The following is a 13,279-nucleotide window of genomic DNA, read 5'->3' as shown; positions in this document are numbered from 1 at the left end:
ATAAACAGTATGAGTGATAAATCTCATAAATCTTCAAATATATCCAACGTGTAATGCACAATCCCAGAGGGACAGAAAAATAAACATACAAATAAAAGCTGACCAACTTTTTAACCAAGTAAGGCAGCCAGTTAAAAACTTCAATGGCTGCTGAGGTGAACAAATGCCGGAAGATGGGGGACTAAAATATCATTTCTATTGTGGACTTAATCTCAGATTAGATTATGAGATTGTATTAGATCCATGAAGGGAGATGACACACACTTGCACCAATATGGTAACATCTGCTCCTTTGAGGCAGGATCACCCCTTTGAGGTGGAAGTGATAAGCATCCTCTTCCCCCCCAAAAAAGCCATTGCCAGATCCAGCTTTCTGGAAATTTCATGCAATCTTCCCCCAGAAGAGAAATTTGCTGCGTAAGTGATCAGCACAACAGCCAATGGGTTGGACAGTACTTGGCTGTACTAGATTATCTCTTACAACTTTCCCTTGATCATGGTGTCCTTCTGGACTGCTTCCTGGGATAAGAAGTATTCAAGTGATTCCTCTCCTTTGTATCAGTTCCAGTCAGTATAAGGGGGGGGGGAATAGAAATTGAGGTAGAGATGGAGTACCCCAAAGCTTGATGCTTTCACATTTGAGTGAAAGAATGAAGTTACCTATTGGTTAGTGGCTCAGTATTATTAGCTATTGACCTTATCCAGCTATACATGTATTAAATTTTGGTATATTTTATGTTGGACGCTTAAATAATTATAGTCAAATGAAAATGGAGATATAATGGTGACATGTATAAATATTTTGAGTTAAAATACTTAAGTTAATATGAATTACGTTTGTTGACTGTGGAAGAGATGCACAAAAGTCTTTTTGTAACCAACTGATACACTTTCTATAGCATGTAAAGAAGGATGCTGTATTTGTTTTAAATTAAAAATTATTATTTTTTTAAAAAAAGAATGTGTCCAATATCCAGGACCCATAATTCCCAGAATTGAAATTTGGCAAAGTTGTGGCCATTTTAGTACCACTGCGCCATCATGAGGTTCATTGTCATTTCCAACGCTCCCTGCCAGCTTCCACAAGAAAAGTCACTATGGAAGCTGGCAAGAAGTCTGCCATCACCCCTACTCCTGTTGCTTTTTTAATTGGCCTGTAGTCATTCTATTTCTATTTAGGTAAATAAAGATTCTGAAATAATGACCCAATGGGTCATGGGTTTATACATCTGTAAACCCCTTCGTGACACAACACCTAGTTATTTGAGAGATTATCTATCTCTAGTCATTTCTCCCAGACCCTTGCATTCTTGTACCCTTGGCATGGTCAGGTGCTCATCCATTTAAGTGTCATGTGATGGAACTCAAGAAATGGACCTCCTGTCATGCTATGCCTCTGGAACAACATTCTCCTTAAGATCCATACTGCTTTGACTGTTCCCCTAGGTTTTGAGTCAGAGTAGGTTCCACACCTTTGTGGCATTTTAGTTTATGCTGTTTCTCTATACTTTCTAAATGTTTATCTTTGTATTTTCTATTGTTCTTTTGGCAAGCTGCCTGATCAGCATAGATTGGACCAGCCTAGAAATCTTATATACCAATGTATACATGGTCTTTTACACAATAAAACTGCTTAACCACTAAAAAAAACCCTAAACTTCTGTCCTAATATTTTCCACTTGCAAGTGCTATGCATCCTAGTTAATAATAGCTAGCTTGTAATAGAGGCAGGCTTCTGATTTTTTAAATTTCATGTTAGCTTCTATTCCATCTTTTCCACTCAAAAAGATGGCTTTTGGCAATTCACATTTACAGTAGACTGAAATTCCCTCATTTATAGCTTTAGGAGGGTGCTATGCTGATATAACTATGCCTCCTTTCCCAATGAAGCCATTACATTTCTATTCCGTCTCTGCGAACTGATTCAATAACTGATCAGCTACCTGGGTCCTAAGGTGTGAGAATTATCCCTTGGAATTTATGTGAAGGACCTGAACATTATGTAACCAAAAAAGCTTCTTTATAACAGCCTTACAGGTGAAGTCCACCATACTGCAGCCAAAACAATTATAGGCAAGAGAACATTATGTCTATGGTCGCAAATGTTTTGTGATGAATTGAATAGTTAAGATTAATACACAAGTGAGATGTAGAGAAGATTGCCAAAGCTATTTTAAAAGTCCTTTATTAACTGAATATATAAAAAAGAGAAGTTTTCTATCATAGAAGAGCTCTGACTTCATGTGGAAACAAAACATTTTTACAAAGTGAAAAAATAAATATCTTTTTGGGAACAAGATTTATATGCTAATGTGCTATAAAAAAGTAGAGTTTTGATATTTGACAAAATGTCTGTGCAAAGAAACAAATGCATACACATATTACTGCTACATTAAGGCAATATGAAAAGTATATTTAGAAAGCCGCAGTAAAGTGACTTTTCTAGCTTTTATTTCAGCTAGTATTGCACATGATCATCTAGCTTTTAGTATTCTGTGGCATTCACTAGTTGACCAAAATCCAAAATGCTTAAGGAAAATAGGGATTGTAGCAGATGGTTTTAAGAAATTTAACACAACTGCATTTTAAGGAAACACTAAGATTATAGAATTCGAGGAACATTTCTTCAAACATAAGGCATATGAACAGAAACAGCTGAATTTTCTAAGGACAACAAATCTTTAGAAAATCAAAGTTACATTTTAAGTGTTTTATCCACATTTTCTTAGGTATCCAACTGGCTGCTGATTGACTCAAAAATTGATAATAAACTTTGCAAGTAATCTGATTGCAAGATCTGCTGAATAAACCCAGCTATTTGCTTAAAGCTTTGCAATCTTAATTTCTTAAGTGCACAGATTTAAAAATAGGTTTCTTACTTCAGTAAAAAAGCAGAAACAAAATTATACTACAATAGATGTACACATTAAAAACTAGTCTTCCTAAAAGATAAACGGGAATGGTCATGCTAACGTAATTTTTAAAACAATTTTAATAAAATGCATAAAACTGAGTTACTGCTGGATACTGCAGACAAAATTTTCATCATTTCTCTGAGAATATTGTTAATTTATTAATAATATTGTTTCAAATAACACAAGTTTGTCTACAAGTCATTCACAGTATGTCCTCTAAAATTTATTCTAATAAGAGCTTGTTCATATTCTGCCTTTCCCAGTTTTATCATGGTCCTTCCAGTAATTGCTGGCAGATGCAGAAGTGATAGTTCTTTTTTATCGGTAGAGTTGGAACTTTAGTGCAGTACTTTGGAAGTATGGGTTAGTTAAGAAACTAACACAGAGGTCATATTAGAGTCAAATTAAGCAAGCTGGTGTGGGTAGGCAAATATACATGCTGCACGTGTTCTATTTCAGATCTGCAGACTGGACACATCTAGAAGGAAAACACAAGAGTAATGTTACCAACTGACTGTCCAGAGTAAGTTTAATTAGTCCTAATAAACAGATGCTAATACACTATTGAAGTTTTTTTCATTAATGGATTTTATTTGCACACACACACCACACCCTATTACACAGCAAATGCTTTCTTCCAATGACTCCTTTCCAAAATCTAAAAACAGGAGTACAGAAATAATTAAAACTGTGTGGGGAACACAACATCTAAATGGCAACATAGAGTTAAGATTCGTTTGTATACCTTCTGTCATCTAGTGGGAGCCTGGATTTTTGTAGTAAAGAAATGGTACCAGAATGCCACTATCTTCTGCTACTTTTTCTAGCTTCCTATTCCTTCTCTCCCCAAGTTAGAGAGGAATTCTTCATAGTGCAGTGGTCCCCAACCTTACTAGCTTGGCAGCCCAACCCGGCACTGTGTGTGTGAGAGAGAGAAAGGGAGGGGGGGAGCATGCACTTAAGTACACAGCTCTATTTGTGTGAGCGGCATGCACGCGTCCTCCACTCACACAAATGGAGCTTCACGTGTGAGCAGAGGACACCTGTGCTTGAGCACAAAGCTCCACTCGCATGAGTAGAGGGAGCTCACCTGTGAAGCTCCATTCACATGAATGGAGCTTTGCGCCTGAGCACCCTGCTCGTGAGTGAAGTTTTGCACATGCACACTTGTCCATCGCTCACGTAACCCAATTTTGAACAGGTCTTGGCCCAGCAATGGGCCGCAGCACGAGGGTTGGGGACCCGTCATAATGATTGACCAGATAAAGCCATTAGGTCAACTGCTGCAATAGTTGAGAAGCAGCGGATATCCCTCTTTCTCTTGCTCACCTGAAGTTGCTACAGCCTTGCAGATAACCTTTCACTACTTGGCACCTCTGCCTGAACCATTTATTTAAGTTACTGATTAAACACCTCTATGTTTCTATTTTAAGGAATTATTTTAGAGGACATAATCTAATTATGGACTGATGCAGCTCCAAAATGTTGACATATCTGGAAAAAATATTCTGAGTGTTCACTTAATGATTCATATATTTCTGGAGCTCAATTAAACATTTCTGATTCCAGTGAATTGACTTCCTGAAATATATGGACACATGGAACATCTGCACTGACCTGTTCTGGTAAAATATGAGGACAGAGATTCTAGAACTGGAACATATATCAACTTAGAACATTTTACATATTTACCCATATTTGGGTGCAGCTGTCTAGGGCAGTGTTTCTCAACCTTGTCAACTTGAAGATGTCTGGACTTCAACTCCCAGAATTCCTCAGCCAGCATTCGCTGGCTGAGGAATTCTGGGAGTTGAAGTCCAGACATCTTCAAGTTGACAAGGTTGAGAAACACTGGTCTAGGGAACAAAAAAATCCTAAGAAAATATTTCACTTGAATGCAACATTTACAAATTTCAATTTAAAGCTCCACTTTTTATATTTGTATGTCGTACGTTAATCAACAGGGCCAGTAGTGCATTGGTAAATAAGGCTTATCCCTCTCTTCCTTCCATAGTGTCTTGATTACATGGCTATACTTAGCCATTGAACTGATGTTTAAATCCTGCATTCAAAGTTATTGTATGTTTGTAAATTAAAGAATTTCCAGTATTTTTTGAACTTAAATCAAAACGTAATACTTTACTGTGGCAACTAATTTTATACCTACTTGTAGCTGTATGGCGCATGTCTCACAGCACACAGTGTGGCCACATGGACAAAATGTTGAATTTATTTCTTCTTCACAGCATGCCATGCATAGCAGAGACTCCTTAAACTTCCGTAGTTTTTCCTGAAGAGCTTTCATTTGCTGACAGTTGAGAGCCTCACAATTGTTGTTACAGTTCATACTGTTTTCTGACGATTTAAGAGGAGAACTGGGGGGGCTTTGGTCATTACTTGAAACTAGATCCACAATGCCAGCATTGTAAAGAGCTCGTCTTGCGTGATCATAAGCTTCCTTAGATGTCCGCTTAATGTCAAATACATACTTTTTCCCAAGATTAATATTTTCTGTCAGGAACAAGGAAGCCAAGTGGCCCTTCAGGTCTCGGCTATATTGCATCATGACAGCGCTAGTAACAGTATCACACCTAGCAGGAAAAGAAGATATAAAAGAAACATGAATCAAACAACCTTTTTCCCCTTTATATCCCAAAACTAGTGAAATAAGAATGTGGCCGGGGGGGGGGGAGGGGGGAGAGCCATGTGTGATATAAACACAGATTTCAATGTTAGTGATTTCAAATGAATTTATTATCTATTTGTTTGCAACATACTGAAACAGTTGTACGACAAACCATTTATATAATAGAATCAAGAACCCTGTAGTTGAACGTGACCTACAACTCTGTGTATGTGTGCATTTATATGTGTATAAATACATATATTTCTCCTCAGAAATACAAACCTGTAAAATGCATGTGTTTCTGTTATTGCTCTGTATAGTCCACTAGCTGCTCTGGTGCTGATCATCTTGAAAAGATGAACGATGCTGTTTCCTGATTCTTTAGTGACAGTTAAGTATACATTCTTCCCAGACTGTGTAGCCATCTGAACACCTGAATATGCAATCCTAAAGCAATGGGGGGAAAATGCAAAGAATGACACCATAATATTAAGCCCTAAAATACTGTTATCAAAACAAAAATAGACCAAGTAGACTGACAATGTAAAATTAACGACGAAATGTATATCTCCATGACTACTATCATTGACAGTAAAGATGAATTGACCATTTTTTGAAAGAAATGAAACTAGCTTTAATAGCTATGAAAATCTTTCCCAAAATGTCTACTTCTATAATACTTTGGTAGCAGATCTGAGATATAAAAAGAATCCCCGAATTTTCTGCAGTAAAGAATATCTTTAGTTATTTGCAGTTAGAATCTTTCCCATCCCCAAAAGTATATCTGAATGAAACAATACACAGTAAGAAATGTTCAATACCATTATGCTAGAGACTGAGTTAAACAGCTGCATGCTTCAGAATCCTTTGGCTATTTACAAGCTTTTGATAAAAGTTTTTCAGGCAGGACTTTCTGGTAATCACCTGTTGATGGGACTGAAGTCATCTGTACATCTGGAAATGCCTTCAGGGCCAATTCCAATAAAAAGTTTTTGCCCTTCGCTGTCTCTAACCGAATGCCATTCTACTCCATAGTTCTCTAGCGTTGACACAATCTGTAAAACTTGATATTCAGCTGAAACTTGGCTGAGACCTTCAAGATCCTTATGCTTTGCAATAATGCTGTGGATAAAAATATGAAATAGGTTAATCATAATCTTGTTTTATTTTATAATTTAAATATATTGATTTGCCACTATAAAATCCTAGATTTTATTCATAAAATTTTTATTTTATTTTATAACATTCATAAAATCCTAAATTTTATTGTGGGAACTCTTAAAACAGATTTTATACAATCCATCACTCTTTTAATTTAAATGTATAAAGAACATTGAGGATGTTATAATTTTACTGAATATATTATCAGTTATTTTGAAAAAATTAAATTTACTAAATCAACAGCATAACTTTTTATTTAAACCCTTATTAGATTCAAGACAAAAGTTAATTACTTTGATTATTCTAATCAGCTCAAGGGTCAGAGGAAAGAAAGGGTATTTTCTCACAGAAAGCAACTTTCACAAATTAAAACCCTTGCATCTAATGAGCTCAGATGCACATTAAAGCAAAAAAAGAAGTGAAACTTACAGTAATTATTCTCATATACTCGTGTTGTATTAGAAGTTTAACAACAAAAGTTACCTGTCCAAAGTAGAAGAGGTAAGTTCTTTCATACAGAACTCTTCATAGTGGTATTTGGCAGTATTCTGATTATAATCACCAAACTTCAACTGGGCAAGCAAAGCACTTAATTCAACAGCACGTTCAGAAGAACACTGTAGATTACCAGACAGAAGGTCCTCCTCTATGTGCAGGAAAAACATGTGCCTAAAACAAGAAATTCATTTTTGTAATGCAGAAATGAAACTTACCAACATTTAAGACTTGCTCAAGTACTAGAAGAAATATTCACGCAAATAACTGAAAAGATACATTGTGAATAAAAATGGAACTACAAGATACCCCAGAGTAAACTGATCAGAATTTTTTTTTAAAAAGGTGTGAGTAAAATAACTGCATTTAGAATAAAATTGGAAGACTAAAAACCAGTAATATATTCAAATTTAGTTCCAGCCAAATAGTTCCATCATTACACACAAGAGCAGCTAATATTCAAGATTAATATTACTGTGTTTTCCCAAAAATAAGGCATGGTCTTATTTTCTTTTGAGACACCCCCCCCCCCAAAAAAAAGCACTTGGCCTCTCCAAAAATGAGGTATTATTATTTTTGAGGTGCTGGAGGCGGCAAGCGTGCTCACCTCATGGCTGCTGCTGTGTTACAATATTTTTTTGGGGGGGGGGGCTTATTTTAGCAGATGTGCTCAAAAGCCCAATTGGGCTTATTGCCTCGGGAGGTCTTGTTTTCGGGGAAACAGTAGAAATCTGAGATTTTAATCTCTTAAAATATTTTTGGTAAAACACCAAACATACCTCCCTAAAACTATTAGCCAAGAAACTGCTATATGGTATATGCCATATTCTATACAAAAACTCAGAGAGTATCTTAGAAAAGAATGTGACATGATACAAACATATTCAACTATACATAGAAAAATTCCAATATCCCATAATGTGAACATCTTAGGCTGAGAATATCATATTTTAGGAATATAACTCCAAATATACACTGAGCGATATCTCAGAACAATTTATTTGCGCCTATTAAAATTGAGGATTTTTGAGACCCGAATCTGGACTCATCACTTTTACCTTTTTGAATATGCCCAGCATTTAATATGAAACTCCTGCCGAGTGCCACCTGCTGACTGCCAATCTAATGCAATCTATAGCAACATCTTTAATAAGGCATCATTTAATTTTCTTCCACTCTTAATATTTGGGAGTAGCTGCATTTTATCTCAGTCCAAAGAAAGAATTGAACCAGATATGAAAACAGATATGGCTGGTTTATAGTACAGTGCCAACAAGCATACCAGAGCAAAGGCAAAGGTTTTACAAGCTCCAATTTTCACTGCTGATTAATCAGGGGAAAGGTTAACTTCGGATGTTCAACTCTGCTGCGTGCAGTTAACAATATTCAGCACTTATCTCAGAAAAAAAGCAATAGATTCTACAGCACTTAGATAAACAAACACTATCTAGTGCAGTAGTTTGATGTTTGGACTACAAATTACAAATAGTTCATTAGTTCAAATGTCTGATGAAACTATGATTTTAACTGCAGACATCCATTTGAACAAAGTAGCACATCTAATATGGCTCATTTCAAGTCAGATAAATTAAGCTAGGGGAGACATGATCGTAGTGTTCCAATATCTCAGGGGTTGCCACAAAGAAGAGGGAGTCAAACTATTCTCCAAGGCACCTGAGGGTAGAAGAAGCAATGGGTGGAAACTAATCAAGGAGAAGCAACTTAGAAATGAGGAGAAATTTCCTGACAGAACAATTAATCAGTGGAACAGCTTGCCTCCAGAAGTTGTGAATGCCCCAACACTGGAAGTCTTTAAGATGCTGGATAGCCATTTGTCTGGAACAGTATAGGGTTTCCTGCTAGCAGGGGGTTGGACTAGAAGACCTCCAAGGTCCCTTCCAACTCTGCTATTGTATTGTATTATAGCAGGTCAAACTAAAGCTCTTCACTAAATAGGAAATCAGTTTGAGGTATCTTTTTTCAAAACCTTTATCCGTTTTTTTAATTTTTAGAAATTAAATCACCCCCCCCCCCCCAAAAAAAAGTTACAGCAAACTGTGTAAGTTCTTCAAGACAGTTTAACTACAAAAGCAGAACTTCTGTCGGAGGCAACTGCGGCCGACCAATCAGGGACTGAATTTCTTAAGCATCTCCTCTTTCTTCCAGGGAAGCAGCCGCTGATTTGACGGAACAGCCTAGCAGCTATTAACAAGGGTTACTTTCAGTCAATGACCTATAGTTACCTTGTTGTCGCTTTTCTGAGCACCAGACTGTCTTCCTTCAAGCCAGAGACTTTTACAGTTGCAAAATGAGTCACGCCCAGCAGTGTTTGGGAGTCAGCTTTCAGACTATAATTCCTTTTGGAACCTAACTTGTTTGGGTTTTCTTACCAAACACGGATACCCACATTAGAGCAGTGAAAGAAATAGCCTATTTATATTTAGCATATTTTCTGTGTCAATAGTTTATTCCATTTCGTGCTGCCTCAAATCTATTTTCTTCAATCATTAGATAGGCGAAGCAAAAATGCTAACAATTGGGGGAAAATATACAAACTTGGAATCTCATTCTTTAGAAATACTCTAGCATTCATAACCTGTTGAAGTGGGCCTAAAAAAACGCAGCTGATTTATTGACATGACAGAATCTCAGGTTGGTATAAATCATGCTTTGCAGCTACTCCACAAAAATGTATAACACTGTGAAAGTCTTAGGCCACCATTAGATTTGTTGCTGTAGCAATGATATAATGACACGTGTATAATTATGTCTCAGTCTCCTTATCAGAACACAGCCAGAAAATACAGGAAATTTGTATGCGGTATCCAAAAAACAGGAAAAGGCAGAAAAAACAGCTTTCATAGACTAAAGTAGCAATTATATAGTGACCTCTCCTTACACTTGAGCAACAGCACACACATGGCTACTGAAAACCTAAATGGAATGGAACACAAAGTACTGTCATTGCTACCACTTGTATGTGTTCCTCAATTCCATGCCAAAATGGCTGCTGTGCAAAAATCTCTATTATATATACCCAATTTGTGCAAGACATGCTTCGACATTAAACACACTACAGACATATGGTGTATGAGTGTATTTCATTGGAAGCTTGTTAATAAGACCAACTTTCAATCACATCATTCCAGCCAAAATGCCAAAGATCACAGAATTTGACAGGCGTAAAACCATACTTTTGCAATAGGAAAGCCACTCTCACAGGAAATCAACAAATAAACCAGAAGTTCAAGATGTGGTATTCAAGACCAAAAAATAATTATAGATGGTCATTAAACCATCTTTGTTTGCTAAAACAAAGTTTTAGCACAATACTGTAATTATATTTTAAGCAATAATTTGGGTTGCACTACACAGTGATGCACTATTACAAGGTCATAAGCAAACGATTCGGCAAGTATTCTACCATATAAAGGTAGAACAACAGAAGGTCTGGGCTCTTCAGGGATGTGGTAATTATAGCCAATCTGTCAGCTATAATTTTGATTCTGCACAGAGAAGGTGATTGATAGCCTCAATGAACCCTCAAACTATAAGTAAAGGATTTATGTAAAGAATAGTCTTCCATCATACATGCAGAAAACTTTCCAAAATTTTTGTAAAATGTTTACAAAAACTACTGGATAAATAAAGAACGTACTCTGCACGTTTAAGTTCAGACATGTTGTAGTTCACAAACCACAAATAAAATAATAGTCTTCCAAATAATTGTTAAAAGTCAATGACAATTTTTTGTGAGTACTTGTAAATCCAGTTTATAGTTATATATTTTTAAGAAAAAAACATCTGTTTTCTCTTTATAGCTTGAAACAGTCATTTGAGTATTACTGTAATATGACACAGACTAAGGGAGGAGTCCTGTAAACTGGAACACGGGGGAAGTTTCCTGTCTTGAACATTTTAAAATGACCTACAATAATACTGCGAAGAGGTTACTATCGGGCACTGGAGCCACTACTTTAAATTCCTTTTACTTCTAGAATGCCATAACTAAATGAACCATTGCCAAATCCATATAGGAACACTAACACCAATATTTTCAATAAGTAGACTAGAGCATTGCCTTGAATGTGTACTTCTTCCCAGTACAGTGTGCGCAATAAAAAGCATACCATAAAGCTAAGATCCACTGAGAAACTAAGACACCTTAAGTATTGCTGAAAGTTCAAATCAGTTACTCTATGGAGCCACAGACTGCAAAAATAAATAACAGAAACCATTTTCAGTGAAGGTTTATTTCTTTTTTACCTTGTCTGCTCCTGCAAGATCAGATGTGGCTCCACAAAGAACTTGACCCGTAGTTTCAATCTGTGAGGAGGCAAGCCATCCATCTGTTGGGATATTCTATTTCTCAAATTCAGCCACAAGTTCTCTCCCTTGCTTCCTGTAAACTGGAGTCCGAAGTAATCAACTTCTATAATCCCCAGTCGCCTGCAAACCTATGATTACAAGTTAAACATCATAAACACTACTGTAATGAGCACTAGCGAAAGATGCTATAAGGTACCCATTTACTTAACAAGGTTACCTAAACACTTTCCCAAGAGAGAGAGAATATTTTCGGAAGAGCTAGTCAGCTCGGAGTTCTCTTATGGAAGCTAGTGACCTTCCTATCTAAAGCTTTCAAGGGGGGTCCACAAAATTGCCGTCATAAAAATCCCAAAATATAACAGTCTCCCTAGAGAATAACTTAAAATATGAACTTTTAACCTCGTGGATAGCAAAAGCACCAATTGCAGCAGCTGGAGCATCAAACCAGGAGTTTCAACTATACATGGAAACCAATGGCTCAAAATTAGGAGCCTTCCAAAAAGGTGCTTCCCCCCCCCAAAAAAAAAAGGCAATTGGGGCTTTACTTTTGAAAACGTTTCACTTCTCCCCCAAGAAGCTTCTTCGGGTCTACCTTTCCTTTCCCAGACAAAATAACCGAGAAAGTCTTTTTGGAAAAGGCACCTCTGGGACAGGATGATTGAGGACAGACATATCTCATGTTGGCTTAACAGACGCTCCCGCTTCCTTTCCCTCCGCGCATCCCCCACAACAGGTCCACGAAGCCCGGCGGGATGTTCTCGAGCAGCCCCCAATTCAGGGGGGGCGCCACCGTCTCCGCAAACGCCACGTGGCCAGTGCGGTTAAAACGGGGCTTAAGAGGGGATTTTCCCCGTAAGGGGGGGGGGGATAACGAGCGAGCAAGCCAGCCAGCCGGCATCTCAGCGGAGCGGCTCCCAAGCAAAAGCGTGGGAGATGAAGAGCCTCAGCCCGGTGTCAACGCCGGGGAGGCGGATTGGGGGGGGGGGGAAAGACAGGCACGTCCCCCTTCCTTCTGGCTTCACCCGCAGCCACTGCATCGAGGCGTCGGTTGAGGGTCCCGCCTCGCGCCAGCGCGTGAGCCACGGGGCGCGCGGGAGTGGGAGCGCGTGGCATCGGGAAGGAGCGGGGGTGGGTGGGAGGGAGGGAGGAGGAGGGGGAGGCCACGCGCCCCTCCGCGAGCCCCCAACGCCCTCTCAGGTGTAAAGGGGAGGGGGTGGCGAAGGAAAGCGCGGCTTTTCACCTGGTTCAGGCAGTCTTCGCCGTTGGCTTTGGCCTCCACCTCTACTTCCATCACCACCGCATCCGGCCTGGTCACATAGCACAGCATGGCCGCCTCTCGTCGCCAAGACGCGCCCCCCCCTAAAGAGTCCCTGTTTGCCGTGTCGGTCCCCGCTAACGTCCTTCCCCCGCAACCCTTTAAAAAAAAAGTCCTTTCGGGGCTCTGAGGCTCGCCGGCGAAAGCGCTCCTTTATCGTCTCGGTCTCCCCTCCCTCCCCCCTTCAGTCTCCGCCCCCAAGCGAAGCCCAGCCAATGAACGCGCTGAAAAGCGGCGCTTGCCGCGAGAGAGCCTGGACCTGGAAGGCGGTTTGTTTTCACTCAAGAGATAGTGTCTCGGCTGTTGCGACAGAGACGTCTGGTTCCAAATGGTACTTGTATGTGCGGGGCCAGAATAGGTGGCGGGAGAGGGAATAGGAACAAATGTCAAATGGAAATATCTAAAGCAGGGAAAATTAAAAGTGATGTGGAAGAGTTC

The 13,279-nt window shown here is 38.8% G+C and overlaps 1 protein-coding gene across 1 annotated transcript; it reads right to left on the bottom strand.

Annotated features, from left to right (window-relative positions):
* Positions 1-2,169: 2,169 nt before the first annotated feature.
* On the bottom strand, positions 2,170-12,944 carry MYLIP (myosin regulatory light chain interacting protein). Its single transcript, XM_087707418.1, has 7 exons — positions 12,767-12,944; positions 11,464-11,654; positions 7,186-7,371; positions 6,466-6,663; positions 5,824-5,988; positions 5,083-5,506; positions 2,170-3,393 (listed from the first exon to the last, which is right to left on the bottom strand). The coding sequence occupies exons 1-7, from the start codon at positions 12,851-12,853 to the stop codon at positions 3,304-3,306; spliced, it is 1,341 nt and encodes a 446-aa protein (XP_087563544.1). The 5' UTR covers positions 12,854-12,944; the 3' UTR covers positions 2,170-3,303.
* Positions 12,945-13,279: the final 335 nt, after the last annotated feature.

The sequence above is a fragment of the Thamnophis sirtalis genome, unplaced genomic scaffold, assembly GCF_051295495.1.
Source record: "Thamnophis sirtalis isolate CommonGarterSnake01/CBP01778 unplaced genomic scaffold, rThaSir2_p1.2 scaffold_2, whole genome shotgun sequence".
In the NCBI taxonomy this organism is placed as follows: domain Eukaryota; kingdom Metazoa; phylum Chordata; class Lepidosauria; order Squamata; family Natricidae; genus Thamnophis; species Thamnophis sirtalis.
The sequence above is the reverse complement of the archived record's forward strand: the minus strand, read 5'-3'. Positions and strand labels throughout refer to the sequence as shown.

Excerpts from the sequence above, each read along its gene's own strand:
- MYLIP (XM_087707418.1), bottom strand. The coding sequence starts at position 12,853 with ATGCTGTGCTATGTGACCAGGCCGGATGCGGTGGTGATGGAAGTAGAG. Across the intron at positions 6,664-7,185 it reads ACCTCTTCTACTTTGGACAG|CATTATTGCAAAGCATAAGG; the intron begins GTAACTTTTGTT and ends TTTTATCCACAG. Across the intron at positions 5,989-6,465 it reads GACTTCAGTCCCATCAACAG|GATTGCATATTCAGGTGTTC; the intron begins GTGATTACCAGA and ends CCATTGCTTTAG.